General features: G+C 44.9%; 1 protein-coding gene across 2 annotated transcripts in view; it reads right to left on the bottom strand.

The window, feature by feature from the left end:
* The window catches only part of RASA1 (RAS p21 protein activator 1), a 926,777-nt gene that overhangs the window by 827,880 nt on the left and 76,926 nt on the right, over window positions 1-21,971 (bottom strand). For both annotated transcript variants that reach the window (XM_086960862.1, XM_086960861.1), the window contains exons 3-4: window positions 7,603-7,738; window positions 10-80 (exon numbers count right to left, since the gene is read on the bottom strand). In XM_086960862.1, coding sequence (XP_086816988.1) covers window positions 10-80; window positions 7,603-7,738 — 207 coding nt within the window. The remainder of the gene's footprint in view (window positions 1-9; window positions 81-7,602; window positions 7,739-21,971) is intronic.

Genomic DNA, 21,971 nt, shown 5'->3' with positions numbered 1-21,971 from the left:
AACCAGTACCTTATCTCATCGGTCTCTGGTACTTTAGTATATGGCAAAATGGCTCGCACTCTCTGTCGATCTTCTACTGGCTAAGAATAAACAAAAATAGAAAAGACAAAAAAAGGATGAGGGTCATAATCAGTTAATTGTAGATGAAGACCAACTTTCAGACAGTTAAATAAAAAATAAGCACACAGTGAAACAGCTAGATATGCAAAAATGGATGCAGGCTACATTCAAAAGCAGAGTCACCAAACACTGCTGTGTTGCCGCAACATAATTGAAACACAGATCAGATTCTAATTATATTGTGAGCAACAGTATATTTAAACGTCAACACTTTCTACTCAAAATTACACACTTATAGGAGCTTCTATAATTCAAATGTGCATGCCTAATGGGTTAATGCTGGATGAGTCTACAATAAAGGTGGTCCTCTGGGGGTAATTAGTGGGAACAGACCACCCTTCAACAGCAATAAATAAATGTATGCATGTATGTATGTATGTGTGCATGTGTGCATGTATGTAAGGGCTTCATCTCCCACTAATCCTTATACCCTTTACCTTTATTTTGACCTTCATTGACAATTTCCAGTTCTCCTTAAAAGTTATTTTTTAGCAAGTTGGGAATTATCTATCACCTCTGGTTTCAAGGAGCTTAATCAGAATCTATGTGTGATAGAAGGGTTGACTACATCCCCCCCAACCCACCCCCACCCCCAATGACATGGTTCTGTAGCAGGAGGCATTCCTCTCTGGACCATATTCTTTACTGATAGGTGGGACACCACACAGAGTCAGTGTTTCGACTAGAGAAGAAAGAGCTTTGCAGAGATCCAAGATGAATACAGGTTTCCAACACCCAAGATGAACTCTGCTACTACCATTTTTTACAGACAAGAATTGCTCCACCTCGGCCTTGGACTTCGCTTATACACCAAAACTATTCAAAATAAATACAATTGGGGTGTGGCCAAGATGGCGACAGAGAAAGTTTCTTCCTCCCGCTCTATGGCAGACTCAGGAGAAAGCGTGTCCCCAGCCCGTAAATGATTGTGGCACCAGAGGCAGAGGATACCCTAATCATGAAAAGAGCATCAAGATGCAGTGGAGCTGTTCACTGGCTTCTGGGTACAGCCGAGACATTAGATCAACGTGAGCTGAGCGGAGAGAAGATGTATGCCACCTGCTAGCCGAGAATGGGAGTAGGCTGGCCCCGGCTTGCACAAAAGCAGAAATGGACTCTCCCCAGATGTCCCTGCGATTACACAGCAGCCAGGTTTAATTTAAAAGAGACTGAGACCTACCCTGGTGAGTGAACTAAAACAAGCACTACAGCAGGCCAAATTGAGCAGAGCCAGCTGAGGAGACTTGCGTGCAGGCAGAGGCATGAACTGACCATATAGACAAACTTGCCACTGCCTGCTGTAGCCATCAGTGGCCAGGACAAATACTGTAAGAGAGCAGACCGCGTACTGTACCGGTGGGCATACACAAGTGTACACTACATAGGGCCTTCCTGTAGACAACACAAAGCCATGATCAACCTTTCTGAGGTGTCAGAGACAGGGCCCAGGCCTGAGATTGTTTTCCCCACAAACACTCACGGAGTTTAGACCAGTTTGCATTATGGTCAGCCTTTGTCTAAAATCCACACGAAGAGTAGTTATAGCCATTACAACACAACTGCACCCTGAAGACCAGCTTTATAGAGAAGGGATGTGTGTGAGCCTCCAGCTGCAAGAGCACGAGTGAGGTCATACTCGATCGCCTGAGGCTGAAGAGCAAGCCTTGCTGATCATCTCAAGAAATGATGGCCTCCCACAAGCACAATAAAGACTCCCAAAGATAAGGCGGACAATGAAAAACAGGAAATGCACATGGAGGAGTTTGCTGATGGAGGAGATAGTCGCAACCCCTTCCCACAAAGGCTACCACAGGGCTCTGCTCACCAAAACTTTTATGTAGGATCTATTTCCGACATGACATTGCTTGTCTATGGGAAGATACTTCAAAAGATCTTAAAGATATGCAATGAGACATTCATGAATTGGGACTACGGTATCCTCATTGGAAGGTGCCGGTGACGCAGGAGGAGTTGGACTTATTTCAGAGAGAAATTCTGGAACTCGTAGACCAGAACATGGACCTTCAGGTCCACCTGGAGGATCTCAAAGACAGGTCACATTGATCTAACATAAGGATACGAGGAGCACCCTATGACGCAGAAAAAGACATTGAAGGCTACATTAAATGCCCCTTTCATCACATACTACCCTCGAAGCTAGTGTCCTCTAAAAGGAGGCTGTGGCAACTTCGGCGTCTTCCTACACAGAAGCGCTGCGCACGCCGATTAACTCAGCGTACGCACTTGAAAACGGCTGAACCACACGGCCGACCGGGGCACAGATTAATTAAGTGCCCTCCTGCAGCCCGCAGACGATCCTTGATTGGGGTTCCATAAGTTGCCATGGCCTCCTTTTCGAGGACACTAGCTAAAAAGAGGATTCGCATTATCCGGATCCCACTCCAGCACTCCCCAACTCAGACAACCAAGTCCTGATGACGATCCGAACTAACCCGGATCGAAACGCCGTCGACCTAACAGCCTAAACAATAGGCGCACTTCTCCCTTGTGGCTCTACAATTAATTTAAAGAACCTTGCCTACTGTGATATCACACGGTCACATGCGCCTCTGAGCCACTCACTGTAAATAATTTGCACCTTATGCACAGTGCGCCACCAACGCTGTTCACTTTCACTTGCGCGCCACTTGCACTTTGTACACTTTTATGCACCAAGTTTTATATGGTTGTCACCAATTCAATTTATGCAGTGCTGTCTTCAACTGTATACATCCTACCATGGAACTAATGTTACAATATAAAGATGAGTAACTATCTTTTGTCATAACAGCGAGTATTCTCCTTATTTCTTTCCAAGTAATGCTATGTGCATGCATGTTTTAATTGTCTACTGACTCTTACCTCTCAGAACATTGTTTCTTTGTTGCATCTCTATGATTGATGGCACACTAAAACAAGGTTGGGTATGTACACTGAATAGGTTCAAACATTCCAAAACGTAATTGAGGTATATGGTTTTGGAGCCTTGAAAAAGTCCAGGTTTACAAAACACGTGCTGGTTGCTTCTTATATATACTCCATATAAATCAAAAGGGTTTTAAATTAAACTGATGCCCTTAAGCACACAGTACACATTGTAGTCCATGTACAAAGGATCCAAACCCTGTCAATACCCTGATTATTCTTTATTAAGTTGCTTCGCAATATCCATTCTGTTGCTTTGGTCTAGCCAACTATTCAGTTGTGTGGTATAGACAACATGTGTTTCATCAACAGACATCATCAGGGCTATCCAATTCCAAACACATCATTCAAGCACTTTAACTATCCATTAATGACTGGGCGACGTAGGGCGCCTGCAGGGATTCTGTAATTGGAGCTTGATAGGCCTAGACACTATTGGAGACACATGGCGGGTGGGAAAATGCTAACCTTTGAAGAACTTAAGACTAAATATCAACTGGCCGATACGGAACACTTTTGCTACATACAATTCAGACATGCTATACGCCGCTACATATCAGAAGGAGTTACCATACCGGAGTGCTCTCCCCTAGAGGACTGACTATTACTCAATCCCATGCTCCCAGATCCCCTCCTCTCCCTCAGAGCCGACTGGGAAACTGACCTGGGATTTAGAGGATGATGAGTGGCAAGAAGCAATTCAGAGCCCTAGGGATTTTGCCATACAGGCAAGATTTAGACTGGTTCAGTTGCGAGTCCTGCATAGATCCTACACCCCACGGATGCTCCATCACAGACTTGGCTGGTAAGACTCGGATCACTGCATGAGGACATGAGGCGAGATAGGCACTTACTTCCACATTATTTGGGAATGCCCTGCAATACAAAGATATTGGACTCACATTACTGGAGTGATATCTGAAGTGCTAGGTACATAAATACCCCTGGACGCTCGTTGGCACTTGTGGGCATCACAGGCGAAATCAGATGGCCATCTCACACAAAAACATGGCTAGCACTGGCATGGCGAAGCGCAACATAACCAGACTTCGGTGGGCACGGGCCTGCAGGACTCATCAACTGGAAGCAGGATCTAGACTGGTGCTGCCTGGCTGAAAAATCTGTCTACCAGAGCAGGGGGTGCCCCAAAAAATGGGAGAAGATATGGTGTCCATGGGATAAATATAGATCTTTGATACGCATAGGCACAGTTGAAGGAGCCCAACAGTAGAACAGCGCAAACCAACTGAGGGAGCAGCGATTCCACCCTCTTGTGATGTGTAATATTGTATGTTTGACCTGGAACTGATGATGATGTAAAGAATCATTATTAAGTGCAACTATGGGTTGTTTATATGTTGGTTTGTTCAATAAAATGATTTTTTTTAACTAACCATTTTTTTATAATGTAGGAACATATCATTAAATCCTCTTAGAAGTCGTTCAGTAACACATGTACACAGCTTCAAGGACCTGTTGGACCTCGTTTACAAATACAGGGGGACAGAGTGCGAGTGTAGCTGAATTTGAGCTCATTCCGTATAATAAATATATGGAATATAATACTGGTACTCAACAAAACGTCAATTTTTCACCCTGATTTAACTCTCTGGAACAATTTGGGTTTACCAGGTATTTTTAATGACTTGGGGTGTAGGATCTGGTCCAATTTAGGCATAACTAAACTGGGCGATTTATACGGCTCCTCTGGCTTGTTAGAGTTTGAAACACTTAGGATACTATATAAACTACCGGGGCATGCGTACTTTAAATACATACAAATCCGAGATTTTCTTATCGGAAAACTAAAGCTTAAAAAGATCTTAGATTCAGATTTTTGGATATGTATGTATGGAGGAGGCGGTAAGAACAAAGCTATGATCAGCCTAGGGTATAAATGTTTCAGTCAATATAAGATAGATGATTGCCCTAAATTGGCTCAGAAATGGACCTTAAAATTTACGACCGGTATTTCATCAAACATTTTTTCATTTTTAAATAATATTGATACTTTAGTCCATTCAACCAGTTTAAAACTCCAAGCTTATAAGACCATCTGTCAGCTTTATTACACCCCGCAACAATTTTGTAAATGGTCTTCTAATAATGTTCACAATGATCGTATGAAATGCCCAAAATGTCAACTACAGGCTGCTGATCTGGAACACATGATTGTTTCATGTCCGGTTTTGGTTTCATTCTGGGAGAGCTTAGAAAACATTCTGAAACAGAAATTATTAATTGACACATCATTACGACCTGAAATGATTCTTCTTGGTATCCAACCTACTATTTCCACATTTCGAGATGTTGTTTTTATTTTGTTATCATGCGCAAGATTGGTTATTGCAAGGGCATGGATCTCGGACCAACCACCTCATGTGAACGAATGGTGGTTTTTGGTGAAGGAGATATATGATATGGAATTATCTTTAGCTAGGAAAAGGGGTGATAAAGCACTTAAGAAAATTGACAGAATATGGGGGATGTCTTTTTACTTGTTCAAATATGAATTGATTTAATTAAGGGTTTTGTCCACCTTGATATGTTATTATTTGTCTTTTAGTTGATATATGAATCTGCTCTGATTATTTGATGTCTTTTTTCTTCTTTTCTTTTTATGTATTACTCTCTGTATTACGAAGAAATTCAAAAGATAATATGTACTGATCAAATGCATTTTTGTTTATACTTCTTTTGTTTTTCTTTTTTTTTATTAACTATTGGCTGCTTGTGTTATCAATAAAAAAGGTTTAAAATAAAAAAAAAACATTCCGTAATTAGGATATTGAAAAAATTACTTCTCAAGTGTATCAGTTTTCCAATTATAATTCTTTCATCAGCTAGAGGATGGTCATCTCTATTTTTCATCTGAACCATTTTTGGGGTTCTTTAAAGGTACATGATGGCCTGTGTGCTTTTGGAAAATCAAGACATCTCTCATATGGTGTTTCTGTTTTATTTTGAGGCATCATCAGATTTCTCCTAAAAGGATGGATCCTTTGGATTCGGACTGATGGAGCTGAGAAAGTCATCCCTCTCGGTCCTTTGAGAGTTTTGGGTTAGAAAGTTCAAGACATTTTACAAATTTTGGCTTCCTGGTTAGGATAAATGCAATAAATATATTCTTTATCAAGGCCCTCAGAACAAAGCCTCTTTATGAAACAGGTTCCCCAAAATTTTAAATGGCCTTTTTTGTAGACATCAGACAGTGCCTTAAGTAAAACGTTGCAAATACCACGTATCAGTGAATTGATAGAGCTGGAACCGGGGACTTTTTTTACACAACTTGCAGAAGAACTGTGAAGGATATTATCCTCCCCGGGTGTGGTCTTTTTGTGAATGGGATATTTAAAGTTATTTTTACAGTGTTAGAGTTATATTTTATATATGGAACTACTGTTTTTGTTTTGTATTATAGTGGGACTCCCATGTCGATGACCAGAACGATTCAAGAATGTAAATGTATGAAAAATCCAATTCTGGGGAAATGAAAGTTCTCCTGTTTCAGAGACATTTTCATTCTGTGGTTTAATTGCTCTCTGCTGATAATCCCTCTAATTTATCTGCCTAATCTACTTCTTGGTGTAGTTTTGTTATCTTTCTGTATCATTTTGTGTAATGGTTCTCACTCTAAAGCATTGTAATGCCTTCAACGCTATATTCTCCCTAAATAAAATTGCAAAGAAATTTGCTGACGAAGAAAAATTATCAATTTTCACCACAGAGGTTAGGAGGGGGGTATTCTGCATACTGCTGCTGATATGACCGTTAACTCACTGCGGCATAAACTGCAAGGTGGGTTTCTGAGTTTTGTTCTGTACCTCTAATGCAATGCCAGCATAGCGGACTGCTTTTTAAACTTATGCTAAGTGGTATATGTACTTCTTCTCATGAACAATAAAGTTGTGAGATTTTTCTTGATTGCATGCAAAAGGTAATTTTTGGGATCAGCTTCAAACAACTCCACAGAGGACAAATCTAAAGAAAATTGTAGAAATTCACAGGGTTATTTCTGTGGACAAACACATCAACTGTAGAACTCTATGTGTAACTTGGAGGTCAAAGGATTAAATCGCAGTGGATCCTGTCAGGGCCCCTCTCATTTGGAGCTCAATGAATGGAGCATCACTGAATAAGGAATAGCAATCATTACCACCACTTTGCGGGGGTTTTGTTAAAAAAGGTATTCTATTAGGTTTAGAACATTGTTTTGATAAATGAAAATAAATCATTGTGGGCTAAATGGGAACAAGCTAAAAAAGTTTTTAAAAAGTTCAAAAACCCAAAGCTCAGAATGGATTCGAGACAGATTATGAACAACAGATAAAGAGAAGAGGCAATGTCTGAAAACGTTCCTGTGGTAAAATAATAGTCAGCCCTGGTCAAAGCTTAAAAGCTCATGCACTGATAGCAAACAAGCTACTAGCGAAATCCTTTTCACTGAGATTTAAAATTAGAGGACGAAGCATCCAAATCCGCATGTACAATTACAAAACAAATAATGCTTAACAGTATCTATTTGGTACTAGTCAACATCAGGTTTGCATTATTTACCTCAGGTGGTGGTACAGGGTGAAGAAGCTTCTCGCCTTTTAGCAAACAAGAGACGTGACTGTAATAGCCTATCAGATCCGACAGTGAAGAAAAACGTCGACCTCCAATGTAATAATCACCACACATGGCGATTATCCTATATGAAAAAAAATTAACATTTAATAAAACATACCCCGTTACTAATCCATCGCCCTGCAACTGCATTTTGGTATGACAATGTATTGAAGAAAAAAGTCAATATCACCTTTTTATTCCCTTTTGTGTTATAAATATTCTCGTGTGACCAGGAAATAAGATGAGGGCAGATTCCTTAGCGTTTAAAATAGCTCCTGGCACTACGCTGCCTCACATATAAATCAAGCGTTGACAAAGCCACAAGATCTCACCTTTGTGACGTACTCGCTTTGCCAATGTTTTTTAGCCACGCTGCACAACATCCTCGACGTTGTGCAGCATGGCCAAGTAAAACAAAAACAAATGTTTGAGCCGTCACCTGCATCATCTTGTATGTGCACACACGCATTTGCCTACCTACAATGTGATAGGGCCACTTTTTTTTAATTTTAGTCATCAATCCAAGTAGGATCAGTAACTAAAAGCAAAACAAAAGTATTTAAAAAAAAACATCTTTAAAGCTGGTGTGGGGGGTGGAAGCAACAGGGATGTAAGCAACATGGGGGAAGGGCACCAGAACAAGGCAGCAACAAACAGCGGATGCAGAGCAGATACAATATGGAGAAGTATGTGAGAAGTTGGCCTGATATATAAAGTTCACTATTCTAGTGAGCACTTTGTATCAGTCCAAACAACCCTTATGGTGATTGGTTGTAAGTCAACCTTATAGACCAGCTATCCTAGTAGCGTGGATACGAGAGGTCTTCGGGCTAAACTCTAGAGGGCGTGTTAAGCCAGCTGTTATACCATCACATATACCCCTTGAACACCAAGTGAAAGGACACCACACAAGTGTTATGAAAATAAACAGTGTATTTATTTAGATCACAACAGCCCTGTACTCTTTATGAGGACAGGGTACTAAGCACACAACAAAACTCTTACGAAAATACTTTAAGTTGCACAATTTACACAAATGCCCGAGGGGCACGAATAACCATATACTCTAAAAGTGGAATGCGAAATTACTAGCAGGTAAGTACTGTACTAATAGGCTTTGGAATCGCTAGGACTACGTTACTGAACCTTCAGATTACTAGTAGGAGGCCTAGGGGACTCGGGTGCAGAGTGTGCACTCTCACGCCGGATGCGGGACAAAGTCTATGGGAGCTAGTAAAGGCAAAGTTAGTGTTCTCGGGCGAACCCGATAAGGTAGGTCGAAAACGACAGTGGATCCTGACCCTTGGATAGTGAGGTTATGCTGGGGCACCGAAATGCCGAAGTTACCTAGCCCAGGGGCTGCAGCTGCATATGTCTCAAAAGACGTCGGGAATCCTCGTAGATGAACCAGGAGCCTGAAGAAAAGGAGTTGCTGGCAGGCGACCAGTGAAGATAGTTCAAGTGATCCAAGCCTGGATCGAAGATGGATGACACCTGAAAGCAGAGGGGACCAAGTTCGTGACTACTAGCCAGTAGTCAGGTGGCACCAGGAGGGCACCGGATGGTAGTCACCTTGACTAGGTGAGTGGGCGACGCTGGGCTCTGCAGTCTCACGGACCAGGAGGCGTTGTCGGCGACCAGGATGGAGGTGCGAGCTGTCCCACGATGGATGATGCTGTCGACGTCGCTGGACCCAGGATTGGGGCAACAAGTCTTGGCAAATTCAAGCCCACGCGGTGGACCTAAAATGGCGTCTGGAGTGGACCAGGAGGGTCCGGGTTGCTCCTCTTTTGGAAGGGAGCAAGGGCCAGTCTGGAGCAACCAGACCAGCAGCAGTGATGTCGTCGGGCGTCGTTAAGAAGGCCACAAGCCAGCGGGCTAGTAGCCAAACAACGCGGTGAGCAGCCAAAAAGCAGAAGGGCCCCACGCAGATCGTGGAGATGCTGGGAGGCTGGACTTCGGTGCTGAAGCTGCTCAGGGTCGGGGCTTCTCGGACCCCAAAGCACTCACCAGAGGATCCCTCGGCGGTCGTGCTGGATAGAAGTCGTGCAGTTCTGATGATGGCCGGTCCCTCGAGGTCTCGTCGCACCTACGGTTCTCAGCTTAGTTGTAGAGGTAGGTGGAGGTCAGAGGTGCCAGGGAAGCCGGGGCTCGTCGTGCTGGTCGGTCGGATTCCTGAGGAAGGACGTGCAGCAAACCGCAGAGTTCTTAGATGGTGCCTGCGGATGCAGGGTGACTACTCCTTAGCCACAAGGGAGAAATCTTGAGAAGAAGTCGAGAGTTCCTTTCGTAGAAAGTAGTTTCTTGATTCAAAGATGATCTAATTTGGAAGGGTCCCCGCTCCTGCCTTTATCCTAAAGAAAGGGGTGGGTACGCGACTAGGTCCTGCCCTAGGGGTGGGACCAGGAAGGGGGGTGGTTACACCCCTCTCCCATGCCGGACTTTCCCCAGGCCAGGGGCTGGTGTGCCCCTGGAACTGGTTCTAGCCGGCAGATGCGAAGTGAGCATCGGGGTGCCACTTGCAGTCACCTTCCTGTAAAGCCCTGCCTACCCCGGATACACAAAACCCTGTCTGGGATGGTGCTAGCACCGCCCCGGACAGGAAACCCTTTGTCCAAGCTCTCCTCGCTGGAAGGACTCCCAGCAGCAGGAGGTCAGACTTGTGTCTGTGGTGGCAGCATCCATTTTGTGGAGCGGAGGCTTCAGTTAACTTTAACCGGGGTTCACAGTTACATACATGTCGTGTCCCTCTAGAAGGGTGGAATGCTAACCCAGTCGCCAGTGTTGGCGAGGGGTTAGTATTCCAATTCGTATGACACCTTACTCGACATGTTTTGATAAAGCAATACCAAAGATAGCATTTAACCGCGAGGATTATAATGCACTTAAGAGTATATGGTATGCGTTATCATGGAACAGCTATTAGGACTTGGTTCCGCAAGCTGCAAACGGGCTCAGCTCATGCCAGAGCACCATTTCACACGATTCCAAGCACTCTGCCTTCAGGATTGTCAAGGCCTGCCATAGGAGTGACTGATAGGAATCTGTGTGTCCATTTTTAGGGTTAGATATAGGTATACTATATCTAAAGCAAAGGGTGATTACACCACCTTGCCCCCGCTGTCGTGCAGCCAGTTGTGTCAGATTTAGATGGCCATCCAGGGGTGGCACAATACATGCTTCAGCCCCTGGTAGGCCCTGGGTACACCTATGCCCGGAGTTACAGGGTCTGATAAGGTGGCCCAGTACCAATTGGAAATGTATCTAAGGGACATGGAATCCATTTTAGAGAGAGAGCAGTAGGCCTGGGGTCCTGATTGGCAGGGCCCCAGGCCAACTAAGTCGGAAAACCAGCAAAACACCAGGCAAAAAAGTTGGGGGTAACCATAGTCAGGTATCTACCTTCCTACAAAGTAAACGGGCAAGCGCAACAGGTATGGGGCAGGGACTGGTAGCACAAGGGGGAGAGAAGTACATGAGGGAGACAAGTCTAAAACACATGCACTCTGTGAGCGCTTAAAGTAAAATGTAGTTCATTATCATTGAGCACAGACACAAAGCGACTACACAAATGTCAAAGAAGCAATACTCCATGGGTTGGGGGGGATTGGGGGGGGGGGGGGGGGTTGCAACCAAAAGGTTGAGAATTTGGGACCAAACTAAGGGGCAGGCAAATGAAAGTGACAAGGAAAGCCAACCAAAGGAAAGCCAACCAAAGGTAAGCAATGGGCGGGCTCCAAGTGCCTCTATGTCCATGGAAAACCAACATTTGTCTCTCAAGCGACAGAGTCTAGCAACTTCTATCCATAGAGGTGTCGTAATTGGCATGGCCGCGTTAGCGATTAGCTGAACCTACACGTTGTCCTCCTTTAACTTGGCTATATATGAAAACGCCATTTTGAATGTTGCGGCGGCCATCTTAGACCATAAGCGGCCTCGTGGCCGGCGTGCCCTTTAGTCCGTTGTCCGTTCCACTGACCACTTCAGTCTGCCCAGCAACAGGCTATTTTTAGTACTGGTCAAGCTGCACATGCGCAGTTCCAACTGACCAGTAAGCCCTTAGGAATGTGCGCCAAACTGACCAGCGGAGTTGTGCCCCCTCCAATGAGCTGGCAGTATTCCAAAACATGACCATATATGTCCTTAAAATGTGTTCTAACTTGTGCCGCCTATCTTTTATTGCCCCAAAACTGTATATAAATCGGGGTCACACCGGTGTTCGGTGTGATACCTCTTGCATTACCGAAGGGTGTTGTTTGAGTGTACCACCACCCCATGGGGTCTTAATAAACTTGTTCTTTGCCTTTTACAGTTTCCGTGCCAACAGTTCTTGAGTGTAAGTGGGTTATCTTCGGAGCATGTAGGCCTTGGGAACCCGGATTACTTCAAATTGGCGACCACGAAGGGACTCATCGGCGACTCGGATGCCCGAAGGAGAGGTCGTGACGAAGGCTGGGAAACTCGCCATGGACGCGCGCTGCCACGAGTGACCCGAGTCTTGGCTGCCACGGTGTTTCTTCCTTTCCTTCCGATCTGACCTTCCAGGTGGCGCCGGTCTCCGACTGAGTTCTCGAGTGTCTGCGTTGCTGAGAAAGTGCCGTTTGGCTGATTTGGCTTACAAGACCTTGGCAGTTGGAATCTGGACATTTGAGAATTTGGGTAAGATTTGTGTTCGGTAAGGTAGTCTTCGGACGCTTACTGAAGTTCTATGATTTGTGATCGGTAAGGTAGTCCTCGGACGCTTGCCGAAGTCCTACGATTTACGTTTTGATTTGAGTTAGCTAACATTGTGATTTTGTGATCTTTGAACTTATATGTGTAGTGCACTTCACATAGGCAGGCATGTAGAGATGTTTCTCTAACTTTGTTTTTTTCCTCTGAGCGGCACAGTTGTGTGAAGTACTGTAAGTGCCATTTTGTACGGTGTCACGCTTTTGTGATACTTTTTGAACATGCCTGTTTTCAGCACACTCCGAGGGATGTGCTGTCTTGGAGAGGGTACCACAATTAGGTTAGCGGAAGCACAGCCGGCTCCCCCAGAGGGAACACCAAATCGTGAGATGTACATCAAACTTGGCCTTCCCCCTATTATGTACAGTAAATTATGGCATAAGTACACAAAGGCCGATCCTGAATTGCAATGGCCTCTACATGGGTCATTCGATTTACGTAAAGTACAGTTTGTAGAGCAATGTTTGTTTCAACGCAGGTATAGACAAAACATGTTTGATTGTGTGCGAATGTGGGAGAAAGCGGTGCGTGAGCGTATGAAGCGTGAAGTTGCCTTGGCGGACAAAGAGCAGCGCAAGGCTGCTCGGGATAAGGCTTTACAGCTTGAGGAAAAGGAGGCTCAGGAGAAGAAAGAGAGGGAGGAACGGGAGCGTAAATTGCAAACGACTGGTCAATTTCCTATTCGCCGACCGCTTTATCCTGTCCTTAATAATGACATTGATGATTTTTCATTGTTAGATCGGTCACCGCCTCCGTACGTTTCGCCGACGGCACCAGCTGCAGATTCGGAGGATGATGGACAGGATAAGTCGGAACAGAAGGGGGTATCTGCTCTCAGGTTTACTACGGAGAGGTCCGCACATTTACGCAGTTGGGCTCGTAAAGTGAATAAGAAATGTGTTTCTCAGGATGAGTTGCTTGCGGAGAAAAGGGGGTGGTCGGATCTTGAATTAATGTATTTTCTGTCTAGTTTGGCGGATGAAGTTGTTGCCGCGTATCGTGAACTTTCAGACGTGTTAGAACCTAAATCGTTGTCAGTGTATCGTGAGAATTTGGTTAAAGGTGTATTTGATCTTGCAGATGTTGACGACCTATTCAAGCAACTGATCCAGCTGCGAGACGAGACAACCAGATTGCGGGAGGAGCGGAAAAGGAGGCAAAAGGAGTCCGAATCGGAGAATAATGGGCAGATTAAGGAGTGTTCTCTCCGGGGTTCAGATAAGAGTTTTGCATTGCATGTTATGCCTATGCGTGAAGCCGCGCCCTTGTATGTTCCACCGAAAGGGGAAGGTACAGATGATGATAAATTGTCAAAGGATGCGAAAGGGTATTTTGGATATAACTGGGTATACACGCCTTGGAATAGAGCAGATGTTATGGCATTGAAAAATTCTCTACCTGATCTTCGGAAAAATCCGGCGGCATTTTATGAAGGAGTGGAAGGGGCTATTTCGTCTTGTGTGATGACTCTTGTGGATATAGATTTGTTCTTTGGGTTAATTTTACCACCTGATATGTGGAGGCAGATTCGTAAAAATAATGATGAAACAATATTGGGGGGCACATGGAAAGAAATAAATGCTGCCGATTTAGATAGGGAACCGGCATGTAAGCCTTGTCAGTTAATTCTAGATCTTCCGGCAGCTATCTTGATTAAATTAAAGACGCTTGTTCCCTCTAAAAAGATCGATTGGACTATGCTAACGTCGTGCAAACAGAAACCCGATGAAACGGTCTCAGATTTCTTTACACGCTTTGAGGAGGCATTCCATGATTACAGTGGTCAATCTTTAACAGACGATACGGGTCGGCATCTGTTTGTAGATAAGTATGTGGCTAATCTCCTACCGGAGATTGCAAAACGATTGAAGTCGAGTGAAAGTTCCTGGGCCACGGCGACCCCAGCGTCTTTGTTAACTATGGCTCAGTACTATGAGCGGCAGGAATTGGAGGCTAAAGAAAGTGTAGAGAAAAAGGCGAAGGAATTGAAAACGAAGGTGATGTTGGCGCAGGTTCGGGGAACACAGGGTAGAGGGAATGATAGAGGTAGACGAGGTGGAGGGAATACGTCGTATGGTCGTACGGACATAGCGGAGGATCAGTGTGCTTATTGTAAGGAGTTTGGGCATTGGGCCGAAGATTGTCCGGTACTTCGTGAGCAACGTAGTCAGCGTGGTCGAGGAGGAGGAAGGTCGAGAGGAGGTTATACGGGAGCGAGAGGTGGCGGAAGTGATCGTGGAAGGGTTGAGGAGAGGGGCCGTGGCCAGGATTAACGAAACACGTTTGATAGGCGGAATCAATATCAGATTTCGGAGGGTGAAAATGTGGAGCATCAGGATTATGTGCATGCATAGGACTGCGTAGGATGGGGTAAGGAATCAGTTGAAGTGCCGGTAGATCAGCAGGGTCCATATGTAACAGCGGGTATTCTGGGTTTTACTGATCAATTTCTAGTTGACACAGGAGCTACACGTAGCGCTTTGTCGAAAAACTTGGTTCCGAGGGCTCCCCTGTCTGGCGAAATGATTACATGTGTAGGGTTTGATGGCACACCCTCCCCCAGCCCATTGTCCAAGCCCCTTGCACTATGTCTTGACAAATACTTTAGTTTTGGTCAATTTTTGTTATCACCCCATACACCGGATAATATCCTGGGTATTGATTTGCTTAAATATTTTCGAGCTACAATACGTTGCGCTCCTGAGGGAGTGCGGGTTATCCTGAATGACAATTATCCTGATCCCGACAGGTTTTACGCCATCTCAGATATTTCAGCTTTGGCCTCTCTACCGCACACGTTATGGGCGACCTCAGATACGGATGTGGGAGAGATGCGTATTCCACCAATACACATTACTGTTAAGGAGGGGGCCCCTCTACCACGAGTGCCACAGTATAAGATTTCGAGGGAAGGTGAAATTGCATTGACACATATTGTTCAGGATTTAATTTCTGCAGGGGTTGTGGAGGAGGTCCCTTATAATGTTTGCAACAGTCCTATTCTTCCGATTCTTAAGAGAGATACTGACGACAAAGTCTATTGCTTTATTATTGACTTGCGAGAGATCAACAAAATTGTCATTCCCCAATACCCGGTGGTGTCCGATATTACGACCTTGCTTACATTGGTACCACCCACGGCCACCACGTTTAGCGTAATTGATTTAAAGAATGCGTTCTTTTCCATCCCTGTTCATCCTGATAGCAGATACCTGTTTGGCTTTACGCTAAATAATAAATCGTATAGATTTTGTCGTGTTCCCCAAGGTTATACTGAAAGTCCTAGCATCTACAGCCAGGCTTTGAAAAGGCAGCTAGATTCCTTTCAGTTGCAGTCTGGCGTTGCTCTCATCCAGTACGTGGATGACCTTCTGCTTGCTGCTGACTCTTATGCACAATGTGAACAAAGTACACTTGTGTTGCTTTCCTTTTTGGCACAGAACAATCATAAGGTTTCGAAGAAAAAGCTTCAATACTGTAGACCTCAGGTGACCTACCTCGGTCATCTGTTGTCTAAGGAGGGGCGTGCATTAACATCTAATCGAATTCAAGCGATTTTAGACACACCAGTCCCCCGCACGCAGAGAGACGTACGTGCCTTCATAGGGTTGACGTCCTTTTGCAGACAGTGGATCATGGGTTTTTCACACATCATAAAACCCTTGCTAGCGTTATTGTCCAAAGCTACACCAATGCCCCTAGAATGGACAGATGAATGTCAGAGGGCTTTTTAACAGTTGAGGCAGGCCCTTTGTTCCGCACCCGTGTTAGGTACACCAGACTACACGAAACTTTTCACATTGTACGTGCACGAGAATGATGGGTGCGCGTTGTCAGTGTTAGTGCAATTACACGGGGATAAGCAGAGACCATGTGCATACTTCTCTGCCATTCTGGATCCTGTAGCGCGAGGATTGCCTGGGTGTTTTCGAGCGGTAGCAGCAACAGCAGTTGCCATACGACAGAGTGAGGGAATAGTGTTATCGCACAAACTGCTGGTGTTAGTTCCTCACGCAGTAGATGCTCTGCTAAACCAAACAAAGACCCAATACCTCACGAGTGCACGGCTAACAGGATATGAGCTGACACTTTTGGCGCCACATATTACACTGAAAAGATGCGCTACTCTGAACCCTGCCACTTTATTGCCCTATCCGGCCGAGGTGGGTCAGGAAGAAAAACATCACGATTGTGTTTTCCTGACCGAAGAACAGACAAAGGGTCGTGTCGACTTACAGGATGTGCCACTTCCAGATGTGGATGGGGAACTGTGGGTTGATGGATCGTGTGTAAGGCTGCCAGATGGTACGACTTCCGCAGCCTATGCGATCACGACACTTAAGACAGTGGTAGAAACAGCTAGGATACCACAGAAATCGGCTCAGGCAGCAGAGCTGATAGCTTTAACAAGAGCCTGCGAACTGAGTGTTGGCCTATGTGTGAACATATACACAGACAGCCGATATGCCTTCGGAGTAGCACATGACTTTGGGCTACTCTGGAGAGAGCGTGGGTTTTTGACATCTCACGGAGAACACATTATGCACGGAGAGCTAGTGCGTGATCTCTTAAATGCGTTGCTTGGCCCAAAGAAAGTAGCGATAGTAAAATGCAGTGCTCACAAAAAGATCACGGATAAAGTGGGTCAAGGAAATGCCTTTGCAGACAGTATAGCAAGACAAACGGCTATGTCCCGAACTAGCTCCCCCATGTACGTGGTACAATCGCAGGCTGAGCGATGGAGTGATGCTAGAGCAGAAATATTGGATATTCAAAAATCAGCTACTGAATCTGAACTTGCGGCATGGGCAGCAGATGGGGTACTAGATGACGAGGGTTGTTGGAGAAGCAAAGACATGGAGAAATGGAAATTGCCTGCGGCTTACTTGCAGACAATGGTCCAGATGACACATGGACTGGCGTATGTCGGAGCTCTTGCAATCACTCGACTGTTAACACGAGTTTGGGAACATCCTGAGATTGCTAATACTGCGAAGAGAGTAGTGCAGACCTGCCTGGTTTGTTTACAACATAATCCCGGAAAAGGGGACCCATACTCCGAAAGGAGGGTTCGTTCCACCTTCTGCACCATTTGAGGTACTCCAAATGGATTACATCCAACTCGAGCGCTGCAACAACCTGAAGTATGTCCTAGTGGTGGTATGTGCCTTTAGCAAATGGGTTGAGGCCTTCCCCACGAAAGACAATACGGCTTTGACAACAGCTAAGGTGATGCTTAAGGAATTCTTTCCTCGCTTTGGAGTTTGCAAATTTCTGTGGAGCGATAATGGGCCTCATTTTGTTGGAAAGATTGTGGAGTATGTACTGAAGGGGTTAGGGATTCAGCAAAAGTTCCATGCTGTATTCCACCCTCAGTCGGCAGGTCTGGTTGAGCGGTACAATGCTACGTTGAAACTTAAGCTGGCCAAAATTGTGGCGTCTACATCGTTGAAGTGGCCAGACGCTTTGCCGCTAGCACTGCTCTCCCTTAGATCAGTACCCCATTCACGAACTGGCCTTACACCCTATGAGGTGGTGTTTGGGCGCCCCATGAACATCTGGGGGGTGCCTAAGCCGCGACTAATACATGATGTGCCTTGTGTTATGATGAACGACTATTTGGCACGATTAACAAATGATTCACTCTCTATTCATCAACAGGTTCGAGAAGCGCTCCCTGACAACTCTACTGGAGAGGGCCATGATCTCCGTCCTGGGGACCACGTCATGATTCGGTCGTTTGAGAGAGCAAGCAGTCTGGAGCCCAGGTGGAAGGGCCCCGAACAGGTCCTCCTTGCAACCCGAACCGCTGTACGAGTGACCAACAGGAAGCGGTGGGTGCATTCGACACACTGCCGCCGTGTCTCTCCGGATCTGGTGACTCCTGCTGTGCTGACCGACTACAAGGAGATTTTGGAGAAAGAAAAGAGCCCAGCTGTGACGTCGGCCGAAGTTGAGGGAGCCTTCCCGGACCACGCTGTTGCCGGACGAGAGCGCTACAACTTGCGTCCTCGATAAGAAGATTTTTTGTATTTTTAATGACTGGTTGGTTACCGCTCCAGGTTTGTGAAACGGAAACCGGGAATTCCAAGGGGGGGGGATCAGTTCTGCCAGTGTAGCGACACCCGTCTTGGCCCGGAGAAGAAAACAACGGCTACCTCGGAGTTCAGCACCGCATTTTTCTTTTTTAGGTATACACGCATGTGTATCTGAGACTTTGTGAACAATTTGTGTTATTTAAGACTTTGCACGAACATTCCTGAACTATGGCATCAACGGCATCACGAGACAAAAAAGTATTGGGTGCCTTTCTCTTTGTCCTGACTATTGTGGTGATAGCTGTAATAGCCTGGGTAGTTGAACTTGTGGTGCCTGTACGTGAACATTTGCTGCCGACTACCCCGGCTCCCTCTGAACATTTTCACTTTACATTACCCTATCACGAAGAACGGCATCGGCAAACTTATCTGAATAACAGCTTCATTCAGATTCTGCATCACACACATAATATGACCAATACCTCAAATTGCTGGGTGTGTGGGATGTTGCCAGGGCACCAGAAAAGAGGGGGCACCCCACTTATTCCACTCCCGTTTTCGCACAATGGATCATGCAACGCCTGGTACACCCTCCTCTTTACCTGGAGATGGCCAACCAAAGGGGGGGTGCTTTTCCGTTTGAACAAAGTATGCACCCATGACAAGGATGGGTTTCCGCGGGCTGAGGGTACTCTATTTGAATGGGAGGAGTACAGGCCTGATAATGTGTCTGCCCCACGTGTGTACAGCAACCAGAGAAATGTTAATGTATCCAGCGCACATGTTATTAATGTTATTGCTACTAAAGCCGATTTGTGCATTAGAAACAAGGGTTCGATTGCAGTAGGGAAAAGCGAATGTAACACTACTCTCACTTTTGATAGCCCGAATGGCATCTCATTTGTAGCATCACGGAATACTTATTTTATTTGTGGAACGAAGGGTTATCATCAGCTTCCATTGGGATGGTTGGGCACGTGCTATGTATCGTTTGTACTACCTCCTGTATTCATTGCCCCACCAATGTATCACAATGATTATACTTTATATCATGATTTCGTCCTGAATAGGGTTAAGCGGACTATTGTTCTGGATGACATTGACCAGACCGATACTGCCTTGCAACAATATGTGGACTGTAATTTGGGACTATTCTCCTTCGTGGGGGCTGCACTGAACAGCCGGAAAATAAGACGACTGACACGTGTTGTTGAGGCTGTAGCAAATGACACTGCCATTGCCTTGGGAAACATCACTGAGGAACTACAGATTTCTAGGATTGTTACGCTCCAAAACAGGATGGTGTTGGATGTAGTTTTGGCTGATCGTGGGGGGGGCATGTAGAATCATCGGAAGCAGCTGCTGTGTATACATTCCGGACAATTCTCCATCTGTTTATGATGCCATATCCAAGCTGCACAAGATTGCAGCTGAGATACACCCGGACAATGGAACTTGGACACTTTCAGGATGGTTCTGGTCCATGCTTGCTACCTGGGGTTGGAAACTGTTGACGATTCTATGTACAATTGTGGGAGCAATATTTTTTATATGCCTATGTATTCAATGTGGCCCAGCCTTATGTTCTATGTGCCTATCAGCTTGCATACCATCAAGACGAGCTCTTGCTCATGACAAAATGATGCTTCATAAAGAAGTAACACAAATCATGTTAATAGACATAGAGGACGAGCATCCTGATTATGTTCACTATGAAGTAGATTCAGCTAAACGCTAAAAGGGTCGTCTGTCGTAATTGGCATGGCCGCGTTAGCGATTAGCTGAACCTACACGTTGTCCTCCTTTAACTTGGCTATATATGAAAACGCCATTTTGAATGTTGCGGCGGCCATCTTAGACCATAAGCGGCCTCGTGGCCGGCGTGCCCTTTAGTCCGTTGTCCGTTCCACTGACCACTTCAGTCTGCCCAGCAACAGGCTATTTTTAGTACTGGTCAAGCTGCACATGCGCAGTTCCAACTGACCAGTAAGCCCTTAGGAATGTGCGCCAAACTGACCAGCGGAGTTGTGCCCCCTCCAATGAGCTGGCAGTATTCCAAAACATGACCATATATGTCCTTAAAATGTGTTCTAACTTGTGCCGCCTATCTTTTATTGCCCCAAAACTGTATATAAATCGGGGTCACACCGGTGTTCGGTGTGATACCTCTTGCATTACCGAAGGGTGTTGTTTGAGTGTACCACCACCCCATGGGGTCTTAATAAACTTGTTCTTTGCCTTTTACAGTTTCCGTGCCAACAGTTCTTGAGTGTAAGTGGGTTATCTTCGGAGCATGTAGGCCTTGGGAACCCTGATTACTTCAGAGGGTACCAGAATGCAATACCTTGAACTAGATGTCCACAGGCAGCTTCACAGCAAAAACAACTGGCATAACAGGTACCCAATGAATCAGTTTGTACACTTATTCTACACGTATTCAAACTCAGACAAGCAAGGAAATCTAACACAGATTTCAAACACAAATTTACAATGAAAGAAAGATTGAAGACAGCTGATTGGTAAGGGAACAGTATTAAATGGTTAAGTAGGGAAAAAAACATACTTACCTGTAACTATAGGTCTCTAGCTGAATTATTCAAAGATTTACATGCTACAATTAAGAGTGTAAAAGTGGCATCACACCAAAAAGAAAGTAAACTAGTAAGTGGGTATGAAACTCACCTCTGCAGCTTTACTGCAGGGTGACTTCAGTGAGGAGGATGCCAACGGCTCATCCTCCATACTCCAAAAGAAAATACTTCTGGTGCGAACACCAGAAACTTTATCATTTAAAAAATAAAAGTCTTCAGTAATATAAACCAATATACCCTCCTGTATAACACAAACCATATTAAGGCCTTGCAATTCGGATAAGCAATCAGGAACATGCATTTTAGTTCAATGGAGAATTACCACAGGTAGGAGAACCTGTTACAATGGCTCTATTAAGTCTTCCAGAACCTACACACCAGTGCTAACTGCATACACACTGCATCCATACATACAAAGTTGTACACAAATCAATTATGACAATTATTTCAAAAACGAATGTTTGCATATAGTCGAATGAGATGATACGTTTTATAGACAGCAGGACTAATACTCTGACTTCAGCAGTCGCACAAGTACCTGGCGTAGACATCAAGTCGGCAGACTGTAAATGCAGTAAGGGGCAATTTGCATGCTAAACGAGATATACTCTAATTTGGATACTCTCCCTGAGAAGTCCTCATAACACAGCCTCCTTTGCTAGCCCGACACATTGGGTCACGCTTACCTTGTCTACCACAGGCATCAACACTTGCTTTTGTGCTCACTCAACAAGAAGATCTATGGCCTCCAATGCCTTCTTTGCAGATTACAGACTAGACTGTATTCTTAGGACACCTACCTGGTCACACACTGCTATCTTAAGTACTTTCTACATAAAGCCCTCAAACATATTTCTAATCGGGTCCTCGCTAGGATTTGACCTTGAATATTGTACCGCCTCATTTTCTTGTGGTAATGAGGGATTTTACTAAAAAAAAAAAAAAAAAAAATATT

The sequence above is a fragment of the Lissotriton vulgaris genome, chromosome 3_1, assembly GCF_964263255.1.
Source record: "Lissotriton vulgaris chromosome 3_1, aLisVul1.2, whole genome shotgun sequence".
Classification (NCBI taxonomy): Eukaryota; Metazoa; Chordata; class Amphibia; order Caudata; family Salamandridae; genus Lissotriton; species Lissotriton vulgaris.
The sequence above is the reverse complement of the archived record's forward strand: the minus strand, read 5'-3'. Positions and strand labels throughout refer to the sequence as shown.